Raw genomic sequence first — 15,138 nt, forward strand, 5'->3', positions numbered from 1 at the left:
GACCTTTGGCTTCAAACACCGGACTCTCTGATGATTGAGTTCCTGAATACTAGGCCTCAAACTCCAGCGTGCATTGACTTGCATACCTAGGGGGTTATTGGCCCTCATTCCTCCTGTTCGCACGGAACACCAATTCCAGAACATGCTGATGACTTGCTGACCTGGGGGAACTAGGGGGTCAACAGTCCTCGTCCTCACTGGTCTGTCAGCCTGACATCTGACGACTGATATCCGTCGTCACACATCCGTGTCTCTGGCTTTTGAGTGCGGAACAGAGGCCTAGACTCCAGCCTGACCTTTCACCCCCATTTCCCCATCCCTAAACCCTAAGCTGACCTCTAACTCCCCTCTCTGTCCTCAGAACCATCCCTAAGAACCTGAAAAACAGCTCAAGTCTGAGCCACATCCTTGACGGAGGTTAGTCATTAGAATTGCTTTATACAGGGAGCAGCTTAGAATGTTACATCATTTTCTGGTTCATCATTTTCAGCTCTCAGTTCCGCTTTATTTTCTCATATAAAAAAACATGCCCTGCAATATACCAAAAAAAATTGTGCTTGTGATCTTAAGCAACTTCTAACAAAGCTCCTCGAGTCGCCAGAGTACTTGAGCCACATGCTGTTGTTTTCCCCTTGGAGTTTGCCATGTTGTCATGACTGAATGTTGCCTTGTTGATGCAGCAGTGCAAGAATGGGCATGTTGTGAAATATAAATGCTTACTATAAATCCGACCAACAAATTCACTTTACTCGGTCATTAATGATGAAGGATGTTATTGATAGGCTGAAGGTTGAAACATACCAACCTGTTTTAACAGTGCACATGACTTTCTGGTTCAGCTCATGGTGGAGAATGGTTGCATTTGATCTATCAAGGCAACGATAGATTTCTTCATCCCAAAACAGTTATCACTGAACGTTGGACCATTTCTCTATATGTGTAGTCTTCAACTAGTTGTTGAAAATTTATCTCAAACCACAGCAATTTCGTTTTTTTTAATACGTCTAAAAAGTGAGGTTTAAAAATGTTGAATCTGATCCCTCAGCCCACAGATGTCTTTATTTTATTCTATCACAGCTCCAACCCAGGCCATTTTCTCAGAATTGAACCTTTTGAACTTCTGCCATGATCACCATTCTTTGCCGGAAAACACATTATAATGGCAAGCCAAAATTTGCTGCATGGACAGTGTCTTTAACATTTTATCAATTTTCACGTCAATTTAGTGATTACATTTTGCCTCTGAATCAGGAGTTTGAGTTCCAGTCCCATTTCCAGAGATCTGAGCAGACAAATCTGATTGACACCAGTGGAATGTTGTACTGTTGGAGAAACACACAAAACACCTGGAGGAGCTCAGCAGCTCGGGCAGAATCTATGGAGAGAAATGAAGAGTCGATGTTTCGGGCTGAGACCCTTCATCAGGACTGGAAAGGAAGAAGGAAGGGTACAGAAGCCAGAATAAGGTGGTTGGGGTGGGTGGTGAGGGGAAGGAAGACAAGCTGGCAGGTAAGAGGTGAGTCTGAGAGCAGCAGTGAGAGAGGGTCTCACTGAACTCCCGTTGAGAAGAATTAAACTTCTGGGCTGACATACCTTCAGGACTCTTTGTAGTAGAGCAGCAAATCATAAACGCGAGCTTTGCAGATGTTGGAAATCCAAACTAACACACAAAATGCTGGAGGAACTCTGGCCAGGCAGCATCTATGGAGAGGGATAGACAAAATGTTTCTAAAAGGGGGGAAGAAGGCTCAGTTCGAAGGTGGGGAAGAGGTTACTCCAGATCTGCATGTACTGTTGGAGATGTATTTTTGATGAGTTATTATACCCAGACTAGCTTTTGGGTGACTGTTTATACATTCTCCAGACTTCACTGAACTGATTCCATGACCTATTGACTTAATTTCAAGGAGTTTACATTAATATTCTTAGAATTATTTATTTATTATGATTTTTGTATTTGCACAGTTTGTCTTTTGTTCATTGGTTGTCAGTCTTTGTAGTTTTTCATTGATTGTATTATATTTCTCTGTTCTACTGTGAATTCCTGCAAGAAAATTAATCTCAGTGTAGCATATACAGAGATAAAGAATTTACTTTGAACTTTGAACATGAACACTATTTTGAAGAAGAGAATGGCAATATTCCCAACCAAGCCCAATACTATGGAAAAAAAAATCTGGTAATTGTCTCGTTGTTGTTTGTGGAGCTCCACTGTGCACAAGCAGGCTCCTGGGTTCAAAATTTCAAAAACATGTGATTGACTGTTAAAAGCCTTGAGACATCCTGAAGTTGTGGAAGGGGTTGTATTTAATTTTGAGGCAAAGACAGTACCCATAAACCCATAATTCTTATCATTCCTGTTCCAGTTCATTTTGAATGTCCGTTTGGATTATCGAATCTCTTGTCTTCTCTCCATATTTAAACGAGAGTTTGATGAAAGCAATGCACATCATCAGTCGACAGACTCCCCACCAAGCATCGGATCGGCTTCTCAGGATGGGACAAGTAATGTTCCAGGTTTGTATCAACGAGAAGGTTTATTGGATGTCTCGTTGTCTTAGAGGACACTATCCTTAAACTTTTTGACGCTCTGAAATTTATCAGAGGTTGTTGCTAATCCACCTCATCAACATCTAAAAGCACAGTTACATATCATTTTGCACTGCTGCCCAGTTCTAGCAATGCACCACTGCTCTTGGCTATCCACTGACTCTAAATCAAGAGAGTGCGAGGCTGACATCTCATTGCACAAATACAAACTTCCTCCAAATCCAAACCACAGATACCACCTTCTGGGATTGGTCACTATTCTGATTTCCATTACTCAGCCACTAACTTCCTCTTTGGCCACTGTCTAAACCCAAAACCAGAGTATCTGCAGCCCTTTGTGCCACATGTAATGAGAGGAACATTGAAACATTTATCCACATGAACACTGATCACCTCTGAACCTCATCCCAGCTCAGGCTTGGCCTCAGATCAGCTACTTTTGAATCCTGTCTAATATATGCCTTTATTTATTATACTTGGTCTTTATATGCTCATGGGTATCCTCCTCTTAAGCTGTTCAATCCCCATCTTCCACTGGATTTAAAGTTAGGTTAAACTCTGCTGACCAGGTACAAATCTTCCAGCATCCCTTTGCTTGCTGACCAATGTTTCTTGGGCAGTATCTTAATTTTTTTTTTAAATTTACATCCTACAACTGGATAACATAATTGAGAACCAGACTGATAATGAAAAGTTCAGATGGGGGATTATAACAGTAAGTAAGAGGGTTAAAGGAAGAGTATAAGAAAAGACAGGTGACAAAATAAAGGGATTCAAAAGATCTTGTACAATGTATAAACTGTAAGTGGTTCTCTGAGGATTGTAACTTCATCCTGGTGGAGAGACTTGTGAGTTCCTGAGATCCCAAGAGTGATGCATAGCCATCTTAAACTTAGCCCCTGGTAGAGTCACCTGTGGATGTAAGGACACGGGGGAGTTTACAGACAAGGGGCGATCCAACCCAGACCTCAACAGTGGAGCTGGTGGAAGGTGATGACACATCACAACAGCAGTGATGGCAGAAGGCAGCGGTAAAGTTAGTGTCCCCTGATGCCTTGGGTTCCATGCCCCTGAAACCTGACCCTGTTCCCAAGCAGTCCAGGACCGTGGACTGGCGGCCTGTGCATCAGCCTCCCCACATTAAACAAAGTCACGCACAGGCGATATCCATGCAGGGAATCCACACTAACATTCTGGATTAAGTCCTGTGGCAAACAGCAAGTTGAAAAGGAAGCACGATTTTTGAGGTTGGAAGCCCCCTAGTCACAATCAGGCACTTTGGGTGGTGGGTGTTTGATTCAGTCACTGGCCCTTGGACTGAGGCAGAAAGAGCCCTTTGGCAACAGCAAACCACCTGAAGATCCACCAATAGACCATCCTTTTGGAGAACATCATACTCGGCCAAGTGGTTGCACCTTACGACTGTGAGTGGGCTGTTACAGATAAGTTGGGACTGATAGGGTACCAAGATGTTGATCTTATGTGGGTAGTAAGAATGGCTGAAGTAATTTTCATTAATCCTTTGGTGATACAGAGGGAATCAGCAAAAGAACTTTTCACTAAGATAGTGAGTGAGAGAAAAATTGAAACAACACACATCAAAGTTGCTGGTGAACGCAGCAGGCCAGGCAGCATCTCTAGGAAGAGGTACAGTCAACGTTTCAGGCCGAGACCCTTCGTTAGGACTGAAAAATTGATAAAGGTTTAGCTACATTTAGAGCATATATCACTTGGTACAGCTTGAATGCATTTGAGGTTGCTGGGTGAAGTAACATAAAGATTACAGGTTGGCCACAATAAAAACTTGTAGTGCTTAAGTTCTGGAAATCCGAAAATGTTATGTCCTTGTTCAAAAAGGATGCATCCAGCAATTAAAACTTGTCAGTTTAACCCACCTTGGAGGAAATTTTTAAGAAACTGTAATTGTGAACAAAATTATTGGTCACTTGGACAAGTGTAATTTGATCAGAGCAAACCAGCTTATATTTATCTCTCTTTTTTAAAAAAAGTTACTGGTGATGGTTTGAGTAACTGCCTGGGTTCTCACATTTGTTTTACAGGGACATTAGATTTTGAGCATATCGAAGAGCAAGCTGAAGGGATTTTTGGTGGAAGGCAAGTATTAATGTCTGATGTTTTGGAAGCTGTCAATAACCATATCGTAGTTCTTGTTGGCTGTTGCCCTTTCCAAACGAGAGCTGAACAATGGGCAGCTGTGTGATGCTGTGCATTAAGGGCGTAAAGGCACAAAAAATGAAGGATGTAAGTGAGTTGAGACCCGGCCATAGTCCATTTATGACATGTGCTGAGTTCAGATTGTGGCACAGCATTAGTACATTTGATAGGAACACCAGGAAGCCATTCACTTGCCTGGGCATAGGCATGTGTCTGTGCCCACTGTAGATTACAATTCCAGATATAACATTAAATGAATAAAGGTATGCCAGACCCATCGTAGCAGTGAACACTAAATGGAATATCTGTGTCTACACGCACTCCCGTATGTGTTTTTTTTGGTGGAGGGGGTGGGTTCCAAACATTTGTCTTGCTCTAGTTACATATGTTTGATGTGGGAGGAGCATATCAGCGCTGAATGTGCTATCTTGAAGGTCTGATGTTAAACTGAGGCATAATCTGACCTTGCATGAATGTTATAAAGAAAGCACAGCTGTTCCTCTACTTTCTTAAAAGTTTTTAAAAAAATTCAGCCTATCTTCTAAAATTTCAATGAACTTAGTATACTGATAGAGGGTATGCTGACTAGTTGTATCACAGACTGGTATGGAAAAGCCAATGCCCTCGAACAGAAAAGACCATGAAAACGTGGTGCGTATGGCGGAGTCCATCACGGGTAAAGCCCTCCCCACCATTGAGCATATCCACATGAAGTGCTGTCGCAGGAAAGCAGCATCCATCATGGACCCCCATCGTCCAGGCCATGTTGTCTTCTTGCTGCTCCTATCCAGAAGAAGGTTCAGGAGCCTCAGGGCTTTCACCATCATGCTCAGGAGCAGTTATTACCCCTCATTCCTAAGGCTCTTGGACTAGAGGGGATGCCTGCAAAAAATTGAATCGCAGGGTAGTATATATTGATATATACATACTTTGATAATGAGTATTCTTTGAACTTGGAGGTATTCTATGGAAATATATCGAAGACGAGGAAGTACTCCACAGTATCCTGCCAATACTTATAAGAACATAAGAAATAGGAGAAGGGGTAGGCCATCCAGCCCATCAAACCTGCTTCACATTCAATAAGACTACGCCTGATCTGGCTGTGGATTCAGCTTCACACGTCTGCCTTTCTCTCTATAATCTTTAGTTCCCTGTTTGGATAAAATCGATCTAACTGTGTCTTAATTATATTTATTGAATGAGCCTCTCCTGCTTTCCTGGCAGAGAATTCCACAGATTCAGTACTCTCTGGGGACGAGGGGAGTCAATTTCTGCTCTTTGCCTCAAGAGGCATAGATTTAGGACAATGTCCCCTAGAAGAGGGGAGGTGGTTGGTAAAAAGAAGTTAAGGGAAGTTTAATGTCCAGAAGATGGAGGAAGGCTGCAGACACTCGGAGCACAATCCCTAGTATGCATGTCCTGGATAGTGCCTTTACGGAGCTAGCTTCCACATTGCAACCTTTGGGATGAATGGATGCTGCAAGCTAAGAGCACCAATCAACAGGATCTCCGGTTAAGTAGCTACTGCTGCTCAGAAGTGGATATCCAGGGGTGTTATGGAGCTCTGCTCCTCGAGCTGTAGTCACTGTTGTAGCATTGGAATCGTGGCAACAAAGTGAGGCATAGCAAGATCCCTTAGGGTGTAACGAGACTGGCCAGTGGATATTGCGTGATTGACATCGTAAATGCAAATTTAGTGAACTGATGTCCTTTGCAAACGTCTTCCACTTTCTTCTTCACCAGAGCAGTGACTACAGTACAAAAGCATTTATTAGCTCTAATGTATTTTTGCAATACCTGAGATCATTTATTATGCCATTGAAATGCAAGTTTTCTATCTGGAAATTAATATCATGTGTTATTTCTGTTTTTCTTCCAATGTAGTGACGAGAATACACCATTAGATCTGGATGATCACGGAGGAAGAACTTTTCTGCGGGTCCTGCTTCATCTCACAATGCACGACTATCCACCTTTGGTATCTGGAGCTCTCCATCTGCTGTTTAGACACTTTAGCCAGAGGCAAGAGGTCCTTCAAGCATTTAAGCAGGTATTTGAAGACTTCTGCAGATGGCTAATGTAAACACTGCCCAGTTTGCTGGCTGCTTCTTCGTGCAGGAATAAAGTGATGCTCTTTTAGTCTTTGAAATTCCTGTCGTCTTTAAGGGGTTGTAAGTGCATGACCGTTGCCATGTGTTTCCTGTTAATGGGAGATATATTCTCCAATGTTAGATGACTATTCAAAGAAGCATACTTTTATAAAACTGTTTTGAATGAACTCAATAACTGCAGAGGATTTGGCTGCAAAGCTATTTAAGTTTTTAGGTTGCCTCTTCTTGGAGGGGGAGTTGCAGTGGTGACTGTAGTGGATCCTGTGTTTCAACTTTTTGCGATGTGGGACAATAATATGACTGACAAATGGAAACACTGAATATGGATAAGTCAAATAAAAATATAAGGAGTATAACTTAATGTGCCAGCTCTGTGGTGCAAACTCCCAGTTCCATTTGCTTATCGGCTTGTGCTCCCCTTTCTGGAGAAAGCCTGACGATCAGTGGTTTGTGTATCTTCAGTACAAGATGTTCATGTTGTAGAGAGGTACAGTGTGGAAACAGGCGGTTGTCCATGCTAACAAGCAACTATGTGTTTTTATGTTAATACTGCCCTATCCCACGCTCCCATAAACTTACTCCTCCAACACCTTCAGATTCTACACCTCATTCGCTACTGGGTATCATTTTAATAGCCAGTTAACCTACCAACCGAATGCCTTTGGGGTGTGGGAAGCCCACACGTTCACAAGGAGGACATGTAAACTCCACACAGGCAGCACAGGAGGTCAGTGTCGAAGACAAGTTGTTAGAGCTGTGGTAGCAGCACTATTAGCTGCAGCATTTTATCTTCCATCCCTTCTGCCCCCATCCTGCAAACATTTTTAAGTAATATGTGCTGGTATTGCTTATAATCTAGCAGTGTGGTTATTAACATAGTTCTTGGCCTTAATAATCAAGCATACATTTGCAGCTCCATTGTTTTGTTCTTGATTAGATTGAACCATAGTTACTTTGTGTGCTTATGCCAGGCAGTGGTGTAATGGTATCAGAACCGGACTTTGAGGCAAATGGTCCTCGGTTTGAATCCGGCTGGTTGCTTGCATGGTTTCCATCCGTGCTTGGTTGAGCATTGAGCTAACAATTCAGCCTCATAAAATACAGACAAATGCTGAGGAAACAGCGAAAAATGCTACCCAAGAACAACAGCAACTTTCCATGTTTAGTCAAGTGTTAATAAGGCTCTGGGAATGCAGACTCTGGTCCCCTTCACTGAGAGCACAGCCTAAGGATTTATTTTGTGAACAGTGTTAATGAATAATGGAAAGAGATCTAAAGATTAATCCTAATGTGTTTTTTGGATGGAGTTCTTCTTTAAATTTTTCTCTATCAATTACCTCTCACTGCACTATAATCACTTTAAACCACTTTTTATAGTACATGCTGGTACATGTGCATATTTTATTTCATATCCTTCTAAATTTTTATGAAATTCATCATTCTTATTGTTGAATGTTGTTCATTGTTGCATGTCCTGCCAACCCATCACAGCAAATTCCTAATATATGTAGACGGCGAATAAAGTTGATCCTTGGAAACAAAATCCTGAGCAAGGGATCATCTGGTCAATCATTCTATGTCATGATAAAGCCTAAATCTGATCAATTAATACAATTTAGCTTTGAGGCAATCAGGACTGGATTTCTAGAAATGGCAATAGTCCCGCCATTCCTTCAAGTTTATTCTGCACTAAATTCACCTGTCTGCTTCAGCTCAGTATCTCCTGGCATATCAGGAGAGTTGGGATAAGTATAGCTTGACAGTTTCAACTTTGATCTCATTGAACAGTAAAGCAGCTTCAAAGGGATGAATGATCTTCCTCTGGGATGGTTTAACTTGAATTTCCTGCTGTGCTCCTTTATTCTTGTTCCCTCCCCAGGGTAGATCCTTGGACACTATCTGATTCTGGCTGTACAGGTGCTTATTGCCCTCAGATTTAGTGTTTCACATCCATACCTAGCCTTACTTGAGCCATCTCCTGGCTCCAGTCTTGATGATTTAGAAACTCGTGAGTAGCGCAATGTGCAGATGTGTGTCTGGTTTGGAAAGTCATTCTGGGCTTTGATGTTCAAACAGATGGGCTCGTGGTTCTTCATGCCAATCAAGCTGTTTTCTCGCGCCTTGAGTAATCGTGTCAGGGATTCGCAGGAGTCCATAAGATGTAGGAGCAGAATTAAGCTATTTGTCCTATCGAGTGTGCTCCACTTTTCAATCATGGCTGATTTATTTTTCCCTCTCAACTCTCCTCTCCTGCCTTCTTCCCTTAACCTTTGGCACTCTTTCTAATTAAGAACCCATCAACCTCCACTTTAAAGATATCTAATGACTTAGTCTCCACAGCCTTCTGAGGCAATGAATTCCACAGATTCGCCACCCTCTGGGTAAAGATATCCCTCCTCATCACTGTTGTAAAAGGACATCCTTGTAATTTGAGGCTGTGCCTCAGAGTGATATCAGCCATGATTCTATTAAATGGAGCAGCAGCTGGAGGTTCTGACTGGTTTCCTCTGAATGGCGTCTTCTGGTCGGACTTCCATCCCTCCTGCTTCAAGTCAGTTCACTACTTTCGTTGAGTTTACCAACTGTTTTCACATCCAGAAATTTTGCTTCATTGCATCTTGTACATTGGAAAATGATTCAACTTTACTTAACTTTCCCATCTCCTGCCTCATTATGTCTGTCTCATTCATAAACTCTTCCTTTATTCTTTAATATTTTTAAGCATTAATTACCTCAAGTATCTTTCCACTAGAAAATGAGTTCAAGGAGGCACAGGTGTCATAGACCACCACAGCATAGGAGCAGGATCCTCGTCCCATACAGTTAGTGCTAAACCATTGAGTAGGGGTATTACAACTTATCTTCCCAGAGGCTCTGACATGCTTTAATCTTGATGTCACAATTATAGCATAGAAATTAGATTTAATTTTGAGGATGTATTATGTGGTTGAAGGAGTATTTCAAAGCTAGCATATGTTACAAGTGGAGTCGTGTTGCTGAAGTTGTGTTGTGATCGAAGTTTCAAGTTTGCCTAAGCCATTCACTTTGAAAGATTATTGCTGTTCTTTCAATAAGTGGTCTGAATGTCTGTCTTTCAGGAGGGTGTCCATGACAACCAAATAGAGCCTACTAGTAACGTAACAAGGGGAGAACTCAAAGATATGAAGTTAGATTTTACTGAGGTATATTTGTGGTGTCTGAGTAGTTACCTTGGCACTCTACACATTAATGTTTACTTACAAATAAATAGCAGGTCAACAAGCACTGTTCCATGCAGAATTCAATACTATACTTTTATTTCTACATTGCAGCCCAAAAATATGTTCACTAGAGTTGGCTAGAAATGTGAGCTTGTTAAAGCACAGCTTTTTAGGGCAATGGATTCCAGTTGGTGCAGTGCTTCCTTTCTAGAGAAGGAGGTTAGTTGCATTGACAGTACGAAGGCTTTTTTGCTCCCTGCCCCTCCTTTTTGTTTGATCAGAATGATTTCTTGGAACAAGGACACCATTTGTCTTTCTCCTCGCCCACTCCTACAGATCCTTTGGAGTTCATGTTTGTGAATAATCGCCATGTGGCGAAAAGATTGGACTCCACCAAGTGCAAGAACTTGAGGTATTATTAAACGGATGACTTTGTACATTCTAGGTTTCATTGTTTGATCCCTCTGTGATATCCTTCAGGTCCAACTGCTTGTCACCAGCCAGGATGTGGAAAACTACAAGCAAATCAAGGCTGACCTGGACCAGCTGAGGCTGCTGGTAGAAAAGTCCGAGCTGTGGGTTTTCAAGGGCCATGCCCACGATGAGTCAATGGAAGGTGGTGACAGTGCAACAGGAGGAAATGAAATGAAAAAGAAAAAAGATGTAAGATGTGTTCCATGATAGGAGAAGCAAACTTGTAGCTGCACGAGCAGCAGAAGTCACTCAATTGGGAGAATTATAGGAAAAGCAAAAGACTGCAGATGATTGAAATCTGAAATAAAAACTGAAAAGTTGGAAGCATTCATAGATCAGGCAGCATCTGTGAAAAGCGAAACAGAAATAATATTCCAGGTTTATGACCTTTCATCTCAGCATTTTTCATGAAAGGTCATTGACCTGAGATGTTACCTCTATTTTACCCTCCACGGATGCTTCCTGGCCTGCTGAGTATTTCCAGTATTTTGTTTTTGACCCAACTGGGCAATCACTGTTTGAGAATTGCTGGTGTCTATTACTTATAATTTTACAGCTACACTTTTACCAAAAAAAGGAGTATGTGAGTGTGATCATGAATGTGTGTGTGTGTGTGGGGGGGGGTGGGCGGGGGTTAAATGCACAAAGGACCTAAGACAATTTAAAAAGATAGTAGACCTGGGAGAGAGGACAAGCTTCCTTTAACACCTGCTTAACTCTTTTGATGTAGTGTTGATAAAATTGAGAAGCAGTATAATACAAATACAAAACAAGTATCTGGGGGAGAGGACATATTTAAGGAGAATTATTCTATTCGGTTACTAATCCAGGTTTTACCCAGTGATCTGACAGGTAACCCTATAAATACCAAAATGTTTAGTGTTATAGTCAGTGAGATAAGTTATCTTCACATGACACCTCTCTTCATGTTGACAGGTGGGTCTTTCAATGGGAGAGATAAAAGCCATTAAGTCTATTTTATAAGAATCAACAAATCAAATGCTGCTTTTTCCTAAAACCTCGCCAGAAGCTTTGTGATGTATTCCACACACAGCATGGTGATTTTTGTAAATTGCAGTACCATCCTTTAAATTAAGAGAAAGTGTATCTATTTGTTCTACACAGGGTGACTTTGCCAAGGGTCAGACTGCCACTTCTGATGCTGTGGTTACCATTGAAAGCACCAGCAGCAAGAATTATCGAGTTATTAAAGAGGTGAGGCGTCTGAGCTTTGGTGTGCATATTATCTTCGTTGCTTCTTCAAAGATGCCAATCTGTGTTTTGTCTGTTCCAGGTTCTCATCCGGCTGAGCAAGCTGTGTGTCCAAGAAGGTTCAACTGTGAGGAAGAGCCGCAAGCAGCAGCAAAGGTTACTGAGGAACATGGGGGCTCACACCGTTGTCCTGGATCTTCTGCAGATTCCCTATGAGAAGGTACTGGCTGATCCTCTTAAAGTGCTATAATTGAGCCTACAATACCTTATTTGCCTGTCGTTCTTGGGCTATATTCCAGCAGACATGTGCCACCAGTTTAATTTTTCTGACAGAAGTGATGCTCAGGCTGTTTACTGGGTCTCGAACAGGAATTGTGTATTTGCTTCATGCGAATCATCGGAAGTGGCAGGAAATGTCTTCTGCAATGGGTAAATGGTCTCTTGCTTTGTGAGGCCCCAGGAGCTGAGAATAATTGTGCCATGCATTAACAGATTTACCCTTCAAAATGAATACACACAGTTTGGAATAGCTTTTGAGTTGATTCAGTTTATACTGAATCGGCAGTGGATTTTAATTTCTGTCTACAGTGAAAGTTGACAAAAGTTCCTGAATTGATGTGACGAATGTTTTACACAATGAGATATGGTAAAGAATTTTCAGCCAGAAAGTAGATGGAAGCAAATTTCATCATCCCTTGCAGAAGATGATTAGATAAATACTTGAAATAAAAAATAATGAAGTTGGAAATTAAATTGATCTATAAAAAATGCTGGGAAAGGCTCTTTCGGACACATGTCCTCATCTGGTGTGTATTACTCTCTGGAATGAAAAACAAGGAGGGGTGTGAGAAACTGGCCAATTGGCAATTGTCAGCCAAGCCCAGACTCCCCAATTAATAATCTATGACTCTCAGTGTTGCTGGTTCACAGCAAGGCAGAGCAGTGCATGGAACCTGACTATGTTGGCTTATTGTCCTCCACAGGCTGAAGACATCAGAATGCAAGAGATCATGAAGCTGGCACACAAGTTCCTGCAGAATTTCTGCGCTGGCAACCCACAGAACCAGGCTCTTCTGCACAAGCACATTAACCTTTTCCTTAATCCAGGGGTAAGTCCAGCTTTTAGACCCCAGCTGCCTTCCACCTCATTCAGCCGGCATGTGCGTCTCATTCCAGTAGCTGATCACTTTAAGTTGGTGTGTTCTGGAGAAGCTAGTGTGCTGGCCGTGTGTACACTGTATTATCTTTTTTTGTGAGTCTCTGTTTTACCTTTTAGAAAGAACCCAGGCAGCTGTCCAGTGCCTTCAAGTGACTTTACAGCTCTCAAAAAGTGGCAGCAGTGAACAAGCCAATCCAGTTCTGAATGAGGTTTCTTATCAATGACATGGGTCATGAAACTTGTTGTTTTGTGGCCACAATGCACTGCAATATAAAAAAAATTATTATAAGTTGCAACAAGAAAAGTAAATAGTATGAAAAAGAGAGCAAAATAGTAAAGTTGGTTCACTAACCCCATGAAAACTTTCAGGAATCTGATGGAGGGGAAGAAGCTGTTCCTGAAATTTTGAGTGTGCGTTTTCAGGCTCCTGTACCTCTTGCCTGATGGTACTACTGCAAAGAGGCCATGTCCTGGGTGGTGAGGATCCTTATTAATAACGCCACCTTTTTGAGATGTCCTTGATGGTTGGTGCGGCTTGTGCCCATGGTGGAGATGGCAGAGTCTGCAACACTGCAGTTTTTTGTTCAATCCTGTGCTTTGGAGCCTACATACCGGGTAATGATGCGCCCAATTGGAATGCTCTCCAGAAAATATCTGAAGTAATTTGCTGATGTCTTTGGTGACTTATCAAATCTCCTCAAACTCCGAATGAGGTATAGCTGTTGCCATGGCTTCTTCGTAATTGTATCAATATGTTGGCCTAGGAGATGTTCATGCCCAGGAGTTTGAAATTGCTCACCCTTTCCAATGTTGACCCCTCTCTGAGGACTGGTATGTATTCTTCCAAAGTACTTTCCTGAAGTACACAATCGATTCTTTGGTCTGACTGATATTGAGTGCAAGTTTGTTATTGTGACACCACTCAACCAGCCAGTCTTATTTCTATCACCTTCTCTCATCACTATCTGAGATTTTGCAACAACAAAGCGGGTAACAGGAGCCAAAATTGGGAATGGAAGAAGAGAGAAGGGGGTGGTTTGTGAAATTCCTGTTAATTAAAGTAATCAATGTTCTTGCCATCAGATTGGAGGCTACCCTGTTGGAATATGAAGTGTTGTCCCTTTGACCTGAGAACGGCCTCATCGTGGCAGTTGAGGACGCCATAGACTGACGTGTTGTAAAAGGAAGTAGAATTAAAATGTGTGGCTACAGAGAAATCCTATCTTTTGTAGCAGATTTAGAGAAGGTATTTGACGAAGTAGTCCTCTAATTTGTGTCCAGTCTCACTGGGGTAGAAGCTGATACACATGGAGCAAGATATAGTAGATGTTCCCAATAGTCTTGCAGGTGAAATGTTGCCTCACCTGGAAAGACTGTGGGGTCTTAATTGTGGTGAGGGAGGAGGTGAATGGGCAGATGTAGGACTTGTCTCACTTGCAAGGATTAAGTGCCAGGAGGGAGATGAGTGCGGAGGGATGAATGGAGAAGGGAATCACGTAAAAAGCAACTGTTGCCAAAAGCAAAGAGTAGAGGGTAGGGAAAGAGGTTGTTAGTGGTAGAATCCCATTAAAGATGGCAGAAGTTATGAAGAATGATGTGAAGGGTGCAGAGGCTTATCAGGTGGTAGATGAGGAAAAGGGGAACTCTGTCCCTGTTACAGTAACAGGAAGATGAGGTGAGGGCAGATGCCCAAGAAATGGAGGAACTGCAGGTGAAGACAGCATCAATGGTAGAGGAAAAGAAAACTCATTCTTCCAAGGAGGGCATCTTAGATGTCCTAGAATGAAATGACTCGTGGTGAGAACAGATGCGGTGGAGATGGAGGAAATGAGGTGAGGAAATAGCATTTTTGCAAGTGACAGTGGAAGGAGGCGTAGTCAAGATAGCTGTAAGAGTCAGTTGGTCAGTTTATAAAAGATATCAGTGGCCTGTAGAGATAACAACAGACAGATCAAGAAAAAGAAAAAGTGTCAGAGATGGACCAAGTAAATTTGATGGCAGTGTGGAAGCTGAAGGGGAAGTTTGAAATTGACAAGCTCAGCATGGGTACACGAAACAGCACCATTGCAGTCGTCGATGTACTGCAGGAAGAGTTGGAGAGCGCTTTGTGAAAGGTAAATCTCCGCTGCCATTGGATTTCATGACTGACTTTCAACTCCATCATTCCTACTCTATCCCCATATTACTGGGTTCCATTAGCTCCCAATAACCTGCTGACCTCAGTTTTGAAGATGATTGTCTTGTAGGCAGATAT

At 42.1% G+C, this 15,138-nt stretch overlaps 1 protein-coding gene across 9 annotated transcripts in view; it reads left to right on the top strand.

Annotated features, from left to right (window-relative positions):
• The window catches only part of LOC134356755 (inositol 1,4,5-trisphosphate receptor type 1), a 552,079-nt gene that overhangs the window by 218,575 nt on the left and 318,366 nt on the right, over window positions 1–15,138 (top strand). For all 9 annotated transcript variants that reach the window (XM_063067855.1, XM_063067853.1, XM_063067854.1 and 6 more), the window contains exons 24-30: window positions 2,367–2,517; window positions 4,611–4,665; window positions 6,613–6,778; window positions 10,520–10,702; window positions 11,639–11,728; window positions 11,808–11,945; window positions 12,709–12,834. In XM_063067855.1, coding sequence (XP_062923925.1) covers window positions 2,367–2,517; window positions 4,611–4,665; window positions 6,613–6,778; window positions 10,520–10,702; window positions 11,639–11,728; window positions 11,808–11,945; window positions 12,709–12,834 — 909 coding nt within the window. The remainder of the gene's footprint in view (window positions 1–2,366; window positions 2,518–4,610; window positions 4,666–6,612; window positions 6,779–10,519; window positions 10,703–11,638; window positions 11,729–11,807; window positions 11,946–12,708; window positions 12,835–15,138) is intronic.

This window comes from Mobula hypostoma, chromosome 15, assembly GCF_963921235.1.
Source record: "Mobula hypostoma chromosome 15, sMobHyp1.1, whole genome shotgun sequence".
NCBI classification, from domain to species: domain Eukaryota; kingdom Metazoa; phylum Chordata; class Chondrichthyes; order Myliobatiformes; family Myliobatidae; genus Mobula; species Mobula hypostoma.